This window comes from Trachemys scripta, chromosome 5, assembly GCF_013100865.1.
Source record: "Trachemys scripta elegans isolate TJP31775 chromosome 5, CAS_Tse_1.0, whole genome shotgun sequence".
NCBI classification, from domain to species: domain Eukaryota; kingdom Metazoa; phylum Chordata; order Testudines; family Emydidae; genus Trachemys; species Trachemys scripta.
The window spans coordinates 79,492,571-79,504,264 of record NC_048302.1 but is presented as its reverse complement, the minus strand read 5'-3'; the positions used below and the strand labels follow the sequence as shown (position 1 = coordinate 79,504,264).

The following is an 11,694-nucleotide window of genomic DNA, read 5'->3' as shown; positions in this document are numbered from 1 at the left end:
AAACCACCCACCCCCCAGCCGGAGCCCTTACCCCCCAGCCCAGAGACCCCTCCTGCACCCTGAACCCCACATTTCTGGCCACAGCCTGGAGCCTAGAGGTAGCCCCAAGCCTCTGTGTGCCCCCATGGGGCTGTGTGTGGCCTGCAAATGATTTTTTCTGTGGGTCAATGGCCCCTGATAGAAAAAGGTTCCCCACCCCAACTTTAAAGCTTAACTACATGTTGATACTGCTTAAAGTGCAAGTGGTGGTGACACTTCAGATAAATTTCCCATGTGTACATTATCTTTCTATAATTTCTTCTCATGTTTCTATTTAGAATGTTTTTAATGGAAATCAAATATGTGTTATACATGGAATTGAAATAAAACAATCAAAATACAGGGCTAGCTTTGAACCCGGAAGTCTCCCACACTTTGTCACCAAAGAGAAATGTGATGATAGTTCTATGTTTGCAAATAGTCTTACTTTGGCTACTCTTTGCAGCTCTTTAGGAGCAGCTAACTGGCAAATCCCCTTCTGTATGTTCACTGAGCCCTCATGAGTCCAGAGGTTTTGAGTTCTTCCTTATTAGTTGCTGAGACTGTTGCTTTCCTACCAAAATGAACAGTTGAAGAAGATAGAGGGGAAATTTCCTGTTACCTGCCACAGTGTCCCAGCATTGCAGATGGGAGGCACTCCCCATCTAATCTGCCAAATTAATCAGCAGAGCAGTTCCAGTCCTGCCTTCAGCTGGGAAGTAGAGGCAAAGATGGGAAACACAAAATGGAATCTAAAACCAAACAATTATGAATTTAAAGCAGCTGGAGTTCTACTCTAAAAACACTTCCTGGATTTAAAAAGTATGCGGTTAATACCTGTGTGATGCATCCGAAGAAGTGGGCTGTAGTCCACGAAAGCTTATGCTCTAATAAATTTGTTAGTCTCTAAGGTGCCACAAGTACTCCTGTTCTTCTTTTTGCGGATACAGACTAACACGGCTGCTACTCTGAAACCTGTGTGATTAAAAGTAATCCTGTTTTAATGAGCCATGTTCTCATTGCAACTTTTGGGAAACATTACTAAAGTAACTGTCTTATGCCACTCATTTCTATTAACTTTATAATTCAACTTCTTTTTTCTCCATAGGTAATTCTGGAAACTATGGACATACTCTTTAGAATAAGAGGAGGCCTGGATCTTGCATTTCAGCTGGATACTACTGATGGTGTGTCTATAAGAATATCATAAAATCACCTCATAAGAATGTAAAGTCTGAATAGAAGAGAATTAACTAACCACACTGAATATAATAATTTTGTCACCTGCTCACCAAATATTTAGGATCTCTCCAAACAGTAAAGGATCAGTGCATGAAGTTGATTTCATTTTTTGACCTCCCTCTCATGTTTCATTTCCTGACAACCTCCTCCCTTCCACTACACACCTTTTTTTTTTTTTTTTTAAGCTTAAAGCAATACCAAAATCAGTAATTTTAGGGGGGGGGGGTTTAATTTCCAAATTTATACCACTTATGGGATGTGTATAGGGACCATTTTTGACTTGCCCCACCCTTCCCTAAATCTTTGTGAAACCTGAAAATCAAAAATTGTTTTAGAGTGACACTTACAATGAATTCAGGTACTGCAAAATTCCATGAATAGTACAAAATTTACCTAAGTCTGAGGAGCATGGTTAAGGTAATCTATGCTACATAAGCTCCATCGTAGGCCATGCAGAAAGAGGGTATGTGCAGCAGCCATTCAGAGGCTTCTGCGCCCAAATATTTAGTTACACAGGATTCTGCACTGATCCTAAATAAACTCACAAGTGGAGACCATTGTTAGGGACCACAGAAGCAGCTCTAATACTTACTCAGTGGCCTGCATGGAGGCTTCAGCTCCTATTCAAGCTCGTGATCTGGAATAGAGGTAGTGAACACATTCCGATGAAACACAGTATTCTGTCCCTGGATTCTAGCCTCACCATCCCTTTTTTAATTCTTCACACAAAGACTCATTACTTGGACTTTGCTTAGAAAAGGGTGAATTTCACTGTCAGTGAAGCAGAACAAAAGTCCTAAATTATCTCAATGTCATGTAGTTTGCAACTTAATATTCTTCTAATAGAGAACCTCCTTATATATAGAAAAGTGGTCACGTGGAGAGAGTGAGGGCCTTCACTGAAGAAGGTTCTGTTATATTTTTGTTTACACAGGTTGTGGTGTATTTTTGTGTACTTTAATTACTACCAATATCAGTCCCAGACTTCGTGTGCAAAATTCATTATATGGGTCTACAGTAACTTAATCAAGTTTAAAAAAAGGAAAATTCATAGTGATGATTGCCTTTGCATAACTTACTGCATTCTGAATACTGGGTGACTTAACAGGACTAATCAAATATGTAAGAATTGCAATATATATTTACTCAGCATACAAGTAAAAAGATTTTTTTGTAATTGCCATTACTTCAGACTCAAAATAGAATATACCTTGACTTTCAGATCTCTTTCTGGTTCATTCATCATCACCAGCAGTAGAGGTTCCACAGGAGAAATTTTGTCTTCACCTACTACCTGTACAATGCTACTAAAGACAGTGAGGTTCCACAGGTGTAAATAAAGCTGGAATGTGGCTCTGCAGTTGGAAGGGAGGCCATGATTCTGTAAAGACTGAAGCATGTGTGTAACTTTACACTTGTGAGTAGTCCCACCAAAGTCCGTGAGTTATATACGTACTTGAGTTTTTGCAGGATTTACTCACCTAAGCATGTGTTCAAGTGTTTGCAGGATGGAGCCTTAGTTAACAATTAGGACTGTCAATTAGTCACAGTTAACTCATGTGATTAACTCAAAAAAATTAATCGCGCTTAAAAAAATTAATCGCAGTTTTAATTGCACTGTTAATAGAATACCAATTGAAATTTATTAAATATTTTGGATGTTTTTCTACATTTTCATATATATTGTAGTCTGTGTTGTAATTGAAATCAAAGTGTATATTATTTTTATTACAAATATTTGCACTAAAAATGATAAACAAAATAAATAGTATTTTTCAGTTCACCTCATTCAAGTACTGTAGTCTCTTTGTCGTGAAAGTGCAATTTACAAATGTAGATTTTTTTTTTTTTACATAACTACACTCAAAAACAAAACAATGTAAAACTTCAGAGCCTACAAGTCCATCTAGACCTACTTCTTGTTCAGCCAATCGCTAAGAGAAACAAGTTTGTTTACATTTACAAGAGATAATGCTGCCCTCTTTTTATTTACAATTTCACCAGAAAGTGAGAACAGGCATTTGCATGGCACTTTTTTGTAGCTGGGCATTGCAAGTTTTTAACGTGCCAGATATGCTAAACATTCGTATGTCCCTTCATGCTTCGGCCAGCAGACATGCTTCCATGCTGATGACTCTTGTTAAAAAAATAATGCGTTAATTAAATTTGTGACTGAACGCCTTGGGTGAGAATTGTATGTCCCCTGCTGTTTTACCCTCATTCTGTCATATATTTCATGTTATAGCAGTCTCGGATGATGACCCAGCACGTGTTGTTCATTTTGAGAACACTTTCACTGCAGATTTCACAAAACGCAAAGAAAGTACCAATGTGAGATTTCTAAAGTTAGCTACGGCACTTGATCCAAGGTTTAAGAATCTGAAGTGCCTTCCAAAATCTGAGAGGGACAAGGTGTGGTGCATGCTTTCAGAAGTCTTAAAAGAGCAACACTCCAATGAGGAAAATACAGTATCTGAACCACCAAAAAAGAAAATCAACCTTCTGATGGTGGCATCTGACGCAGATAATGAAAATGAACATGCATCGGTCCGCACTGCTTTGGATTGTTATCGAGCAGAACCAGTCATCAGCATGGACAGATGTTCCCTGGAATGGTAGTTGAAGCATGAAGGGACATACGAATCTTTAGCGCATCTGACATATAAATATCTTGCAACGCCGGTTACAACAGTGTCATGCAAACACCTCTTCTCACTTTCAGGTGACATTGTAAACAAGAAGCAGGCAGCGCTATCTCCTGCAAATTGTAACCAAACTTGTTTGTCTGAGCGATTGGCTGAACAAGAAGTAGGACTGAGTGGACTTGTAGGCTCTAAAGCTTTACATTGTTTTATTTTTGAATATGTGTGGGTTTTTTTGTTTGTTTGTTTTTTAACATTCTACATTTGTAAGTCCAGATTTCATGATTAAGCGATTGCATTACAGTACTTGTATTAGGTTAATTGAAAAATTCTTTTTCTTTTGTTTTTTACAGTGAAAATATTTGTAATAAAAAATAAATATAAAGTGAGCACTGTACACTTCGTATTCTGTGTTGTAATTGAAATCAATATATTTGAAAATGTAGAAAATATCACAAAATATTTGAATAAATTGTATTTTTTATTATTTAACAATGCGATTAATCGCGCTATTAATCTCTAATTTTTTAATTGCACAATTAATTGTGATTATTTCTTTTAATCACTTGACAGCCCTATTAACAATGCTGTTTTTGATGTGTGAACCAGAATATAATCCAGCACAGTCTTCTCTAGCCGTGTTGGCTCTGAAAGGGTAACAGAAGTAAAAGGCAATATTACAATTTTGTTCAAGCACTAGAGCAGGGGTGGCCAAACTGTGGCTACTGAGCAACAAGTGGCTCTTTTATAAAGTGCAGCTCGTGGATCCCTCCACACTTTCTGCCCTCTGCCCTCCCATTCTGTGCTTTCCAAACTCTGTGGGAGAGCTCAGGGCTTCTGCCCTGTGTTGGGGTAGAAGCTTCTGGTACCTACTGAGCGGGGGGGAGGGGGGAGGAGTCACACCCACCAAGCACACTACCCCTCTTACCTCAGCACCCCCCCCCTGCAGCTCACAGGTGTTAGCTCCTCATGGAGCGGCAGCAGCAAGCAGTTGGGAGCTGCAGGGAGGGGCTGCTGCTTTAGCTCCGCAGGGAGAGGCAGCAGCAAAAAATAGTGGCTCTTTCTGCAGCTCCCAGCTGTTTGCCACTGCCTCTCCCCACGAGCCGCAGGGCTCCAGCAGCTGCCGTGCAGGGACGGGGCTCTGCGGCACCATGTGACCAAGCGGGGCCTGCAAACCCTGGCAAAAATGGAAAGTGGGACATAACCCCATGTGCCCTCCCATGTGTCACCTCTGGCTTCTGCCAAGCGGGAAGGGGAGTCTCAGGGCTTCAGTCCTATGCAGCATGCCTGCCTGGACTCAGGGCTGAATCCCCAAGACCTCCCTTCCTGTAATGTTGAAGCCCTGAGCTCGGACAGGCACATCCTGGCTCTTAAACTTCTGAAGATTGTCGTATGCGGCTCAGAGGGTCAGTAAGTTTGGCCACCCGTGCACTAGGGTAAGCAGATATGATTTTTGTATATAGTTGGAGTAGATCTGTTAAGTAAAAAGAAGCCAGATGAAATCCTGGCCCCATTGATTTCAGTGGAGTTTTGCCATTGACTGCAGTGGGACAGGATTTTTGATCACTATTTTCACATAGCCATATGTCTGTAGCAACACTTCCTTTTTTTTTTTTTTCAAGGACAAAATTAAACATTTTAACTTTAAATGTACATCTGGTAGCTGTAATAAAAGTTAGGGAATTATTTGAACAACACTAATTATATCCTCATTCTGTTTTAGAGACTTCGGCGAAAAAGGCAGTAAAATACATTTTCAGTGATCTGTCGACCAAACTGTCTTCAAATGTGCTGGTATTAAGAATTTGCCATAGTTCAGTGTATGTATGGCCTAACAGTAGTATGAACACAGTTCCATCAGAACTGACTGATAATTCTGTTTGTAAGGAGATAATACGATTTATTCAGTGAGTATATTTGAAACCAATGGGTACATCATACTTTTTGTAATAGATTAATTTCATATTATTAATTTCTCTCTGCTAATATTGCAGATTTGACCAAGAAGATGAGACCAAAAGAAAACTTGCAAAAAAGAAGGATAAAAAGTTCCAAGATACGGTATATATTCCATCCATATTAACAGCTTATAACAAGCAAATGCTCTTTTCTCACAAGCTGATCCATACAGGCAAACCTTTCCATCCACAGAGAACGCCATTGAAGTCAATTGTGCTCTACATGAATGCAAAGATCCACCTGCACAGATGAGCATGCAGAAGCAGGCCTATAGTCTTTAATACTGTTAGATATCTTAGCTAGTTATTTGTTTCTGGCCCCTGACATTGTTCAAAAATGCATCTTCCTTTCCTCTGTCTCTCATTACATCTAATTGTGGGCCTGTTTTGTTTTGGGGTTCTTAACTTTTGCTGTCTCTGGAGCCCCTTCACCTTCATGGGTCTTATGAATCTATTTTTTTCTTCCATCCCTTCTTGGTGCATGTATTGTTGGACATGTATTATTGGTGCATGTAACTGTCTTTATTCTTTTCAGAAGCAGATAGTAAATGTAGACCTTATGTTGGAAATGACATCTCCTTTGGCAGCTGTAGCCCCAGTCATTGAAAGGGAAAACAAGAGACACCACTACGTTAACATGACCTTACCAATTGATGTTGTTGTATCTGTTTCTCCAGAAGAGCCATGGAGGAAGTAAGTATAATATATCTTTGAGTTGCATTTTTGAGTTTGCTTTAGTTTGTTCTTTGTATTTGCTTTCTAAATAAAATTGCGGATACTAAAGCTACATCAGCTTATAATTTAGCAATTTTCAATATAGGTGGGATATGGAATAAAATTGAAATCTTTTCAGAGTGTTTGAAAGCCCTCACAATGGATATTCCTTGATTTAATGAGTGTGATCTTGATGACAATCCCATTATCTATAATGAATTCAAAGTTTATGATTAAGGCTAAGATTTAGTCACGGGTATTTTTAGTAAAAGTCATGGTGGACAGGTCACAGGCAATAAACAATAATTCACAGCCCGTGACCTGTCCATGACTTTACTCTAAATACCCATGATAACTAAATCTCTGCTCCTGGGGTCCCACTGCTCTGGGGGCCCCCTGCTCCAGCAGTGGGGGCTGACTGCCCCAAGTGGCCCACTACTCCAAGGCCCCCGGGGACCACTCTCCTGAGGGCCTCCGGGGCAGCTGCTCTGGCCGCCCCTGGGATCGCTGCTTCTTGGGTGGTCCCTGGGGTCGCCCCCAGGACCAATGCTCGGTCAGTCCTTGGGGCCAGCTACACAGGCCACTGCTCAGGCAGTCCCCAGGACCAGCTGCCCAGGGCCACACAAGCAGCAGCCAGTGCGGCCGGCCCTGGGGACCACCCAAGTGGCTAGCCCCAGTACAGCTGACCCTGGGATAGCACCCAGCACTGCTGCTTGGGCGATCCTTGGGGCCAACTGCCCGGGGCCGCCTGAGCAGAAACTGGTGTGGCTGACCCTGCGGCTGCTCCAGCAGTGGCCAGTGTGGCTGGCCACAGGGCGCCTGAGCAGCTGGCCCCAGGGTCAGCCACACCGGCTGCTCCAGCTGCAGAAGTCATGGAGGTCACAGAAAGTCATGGAATCCATGACTTCCACGACCTCCATGACAGAATTGCAGCCTTATTTATAATGGATTAATATAACAGTATCCAATTTCTGTGTTGAAGTGGTAGTGGTATATTTACATTTAATTTCACATATAGGGTTTTATTATCACCTAGTGTTATGTGATTTATTGTTCATTAGGGTTTTTGGAGCTAATTGGTGTTTAACATAATGTCTGATAATTATGCCAATTCTTTATTGTCACTCAAAAAATGCAGATTGCTAGGAAAATATTCAAAAGATACTATGCCAGATTCTTTTAATTACAGTAAATACACACAGATACGTGTGTGTGAGAGAGAGGAATGTTTGATAAATGCTTGTTGTCTCAGTACTGCGCTTAGGAAGTCACACATGCACCTGGACAGGCTGAGGTGGAAAACAATACAGAAGTGGTATCCACAGCACTCTTTCCTTGGAGCTTCATCCTGTAAGGTGCTGAATACAATGGTTGCAATCCAGAAAAGCACTTAGGCACATGCCTAACTTTATGCACATGAGTACTTCCAGTTCAGCTTGGGTGATTTGCTGAATTGAGGCCAAAATATGCAATACTTTCTAGGGTTGAGTCATTGGAATGTAGCATCTTTGTACATATGAGTTGTGAGCAACACCTGACAAGGCTCTGCTCACATCTGCTGGTATGTGCTGAAGGAGGGATAAGAGCAGCAGATGCATTAAACTGGTTGTGGAGGTGGGTATAGCTTTGAGAATGAGCCAGCATTGCTGGTGTTCTAGTTCGTAAATATTTTCCCTTATATCTCATAGTGTACGAAATCTCCTGGTGAATGCAATTCATAAGCAACTAACTGATATGGAAAGATGCATTTTGAAATATATGAAGGGAACATCTATTGTGGTACCTGAACAATTTCACTTCATGCTACCAGGAAAAAAGCACCTTGTAACAATTTCATATCCTACAGGCATTTTAGAGAATCATCTAGAGACTTACAGAAAGGTAAAGTTGGCTGCTGTAGACCAAATATTGACAGATCATGATTTGTAATTATGACCGAAACATATATATATTTGGTTTATTGAAACACATTTTTAATGTGTTCATCGGGCACTTTTCTTCATAAACAGAAGTTTATGGTTATTTGTATAAGAGAACCTATGTGGATTTGTGATAACTGAAGCGGTGGGGGAGCTCCCTTATGGACACCCAGCCAGCCAGTTAGCTGTAAAATCCCTCTTGGTGTCTGTTCTCTGCATGCTTTACCTGTAAAGGGTTAACAAGCCCAAAGGTAAAAGAAAAGGAGTGGGCACCTGACCAAAAGAGACAATGGGAAGGTAGAACTTTTTAAAATTGTGAAAGAAACTTTTCCTTTGTCTATTGTTCTCAGGGCGGGCTTTAGCAAGTGCGGGGCCTGATTCCTGGGGCTTGTACTCACCGGGCGGCACTCCCAGTCTTCGGCGGCACTTCGGATTGCCAGCCGGGGGAGGGGGGTCACAGGGCTTGCCGCGCTCCAGCCGGGGCCGTGGGGCAGCTGTGCTCTGGCTGGGGTCACAGGAACATGGGGCTGCTGCGTTCTGGCCGGAGCTGCAGCCGGGAGAGCGGGGCCGCGAGGCTTGCCGTGCTCCAGCCGGGGTCATGGGGCCGCAGCACTCCGGCCAGGGTCGCAGGGCCGTGGGGCGGCCGGGGTCGTGGGGCTGCGGCACTCCGGCCAGGGTTGCAGGGCCGCAGGGCTGTCGTGCTCCAGCCGGAGCTCCAGCAGGGAGAGGGGGGCCGTGGAGCTTGCGGTGCTCCGGCCGGCACTCTGGCCAGGGGAGCGGGGCCTCCGAAGATTTAAATTTAAATTTTAAAAAAATTTAAAAGGCGCCTAAGGCGCGTGGCCCTCTTAGGCACGGGGCCCGATTCCGGGGAATCGGGCGAATCGGCCTAAAGCCGGCCCTGATTGTTCTCTGTGCTGGAGGAACACGGGGCAGCAATGCTATAGCAGGAATGCTGTGTAAGGTTTGAATCAGGTATGAAAATTCATCTTCCATACCTAGAAGAAATTATTTGGATAGGGAATGTTTAGACAGACACAATCAGGTTTATTTTTTATTTTGGCTTGTGGATCTCCTCTGTGCTAACCCCTGATGCTTTTGTTTGCTTGTAACCTTTAAGCTGAACTCCCCTCAAGAAAGCTATTTTGGGTGCTTAATTTTTGGAATTGCTCTTTTAAAATCTAGCAAAAGCCTAAGTTCCTTTTTTAAGAACAGGATTGGATTTTTGGTGTCCTCAGAGGTTTGTGCATGTTTGATTAGCTGGTAGCACAGCTAATTTCCATTTAGACTAAAATTTGTTAGTCTCTAAGGTGCCACAAGTACTCCTGTTCTTTTTGCGGATACAGACTAACACGGCTGCTACTCTGAAACCTAATTTCCTTTGTTTTCTTTTGAGCTCTTCCCCCGGGTGGAGGTGGGGGGTGAAAGGGCCTGAGGGTACCCCACAGGGAGGAATTCCCAAGTGTTCCTTTCTGGGTCCAAGGGTTTTTTTGTGGGTTTTTTTTTTTTTCCCTTTGGATGGTGGCAGCATTTACCAAGCCAAGGTCAGAGAAAAGCTGTAACCTTGGGAGTTTAATACAAGCCTGGAGTGGCACGTATTAATTTTGAGAATCCTTGCAGGCCCATACATTCTGCAGTCAAAGTGACAGAGTGGGGAATTCAGCCTTGATAGATTTATACAGGAATTCATTAATTAAAATAGTGAGGATCTCCATGAACATGTGCTTGTATAAGGATTGTTCAGTTTTCTCTGTTTAATTGTGTTTTCACTCAGTTGCCAGATGGTGTTTAAGATATTATATTTTTTTTAAAAATAGAATTTGCTCAAAATGTGAGCTTATTTAATACAAGCCTGGAGTGGTACATATTAATTTTGAGAATCCTTGCAGGCACTCAAAGTGACAGAGTGGGGAATTTTCTTTAATTTATAACATAGTCAGATAGACAAATTGTTTCATATTTCTTTATTCTCAGTACTATTTAACATTGTATATTATTTTCATAAAATTAATCTCTTTTTGATTGAACTTTTTGCCATACATATATTTGTAATTGAGGCCCCAGTCCTGCAAAGAGTCTTGTTTCTTGCTGAGTACCGTTCACTGATGCTGAGTCCCATTCACTTCAATGAGTCTTTGCAGTACTGGCGTGTTAGTGTTAAACACTACATTCAATATTGATTATTCTAGAGGTTTCAGTATGTGACAGTTTCTAAACTGCTATATTAAAAACAATATTGGTTATGAAAACTTAACTATCATTTGGAGTAATTTTTTTAAAGAAACTTGAATTATTCTCTTGTTCGTTATCCCTTCATTTTGATTCTGACTTGCATGTAGGAATTACATGAACTGTTCCATCTGCCCTCCGATAGACCATATTTAAGAAGAGCGAATGCTTATCGCTTTCCAGATGAACCGTATAAAGATGGATATCTCAGAAATCCACACACCTATCTCAATCCACCTGGCATAGAGGCTGGTATGGTAAGTTTCACCTGTGGCATTTATAGGAAAATGCTTCTTATTTTACATAAATCTTGTTGATAATCATAAATCTGGTGTCATAGCCAATGCTACGTTTCCATTTCATGTAGTCACCATGGTAGTCTTTTTACTTGACTAAAATTTCTGACTGTACGTGAGACACATACTGAAAACTAAAACTGAATAAGGTAGGGAAATTAATCCAGGCTCTCATTCTTTGCCGACCCTTTCTAGAGATGCTGTCATCTCTAGATAGGTTGACAAGTTTCACAAGTTGGAACCTGGAAGCTCAGTTTTTTTTCAGTCATAGTAAGGAGAAATTCATTTTATTTTTAAAATATTTGGAAAATGTGGACTTAACTGCAGTGAACTAAAGCTATAGACAAACACTTCAATGTGAGTGTACCCTTACAAGCCATTTTGACAGCTACAGCTGAACCACAACAGTCAAAGGATTTGGTCTTCAAGAGTCTCTGCCAACATTCTCAAACTAGGGTCTACAAAATGAAACACTTTGAGAACCAAGCATTGAAGAGAGTTTGTGAAACAGTCTCTCTCAGACAAAGTGGTCTGTAGAATGAAAAAGCTGGAAAACCTTTGGCCTTAGTCATGGATTCTCAGGATGGGGTCACAAATCTCATCCTTTCTCATACTGTTAAATGGAGATGGATCCAAGTTGGAGGGAAGTGGAGGTCCTAGGGTGATCCTGGTGTAGAAA

General features: G+C 41.5%; 1 protein-coding gene across 7 annotated transcripts in view; it reads left to right on the top strand.

Annotated features, from left to right (window-relative positions):
- UFSP2 (UFM1 specific peptidase 2) overlaps positions 1-11,694 on the top strand; it is a 28,382-nt gene that overhangs the window by 1,730 nt on the left and 14,958 nt on the right. For 5 of the 7 annotated variants that reach the window (XR_004645800.1, XR_004645801.1, XM_034771147.1 and 2 more), the window contains exons 2-7: positions 1,127-1,205; positions 5,626-5,809; positions 5,897-5,963; positions 6,396-6,553; positions 8,263-8,455; positions 10,830-10,976. Coding sequence is in view for 5 of the 7 variants with exons in the window: in XM_034771147.1 (XP_034627038.1) it covers positions 1,127-1,205; positions 5,626-5,809; positions 5,897-5,963; positions 6,396-6,553; positions 8,263-8,455; positions 10,830-10,976 (828 nt within the window). In the remaining 2 variants the exon portion in view is untranslated. Of the gene's footprint in view, positions 1-1,126; positions 1,206-2,482; positions 2,678-5,625; positions 5,810-5,896; positions 5,964-6,395; positions 6,554-8,262; positions 8,456-10,829; positions 10,977-11,694 lie in introns of all 7 variants that reach the window. The other 2 variants (XM_034771148.1, XM_034771145.1) reach the window with 2 other exon arrangements.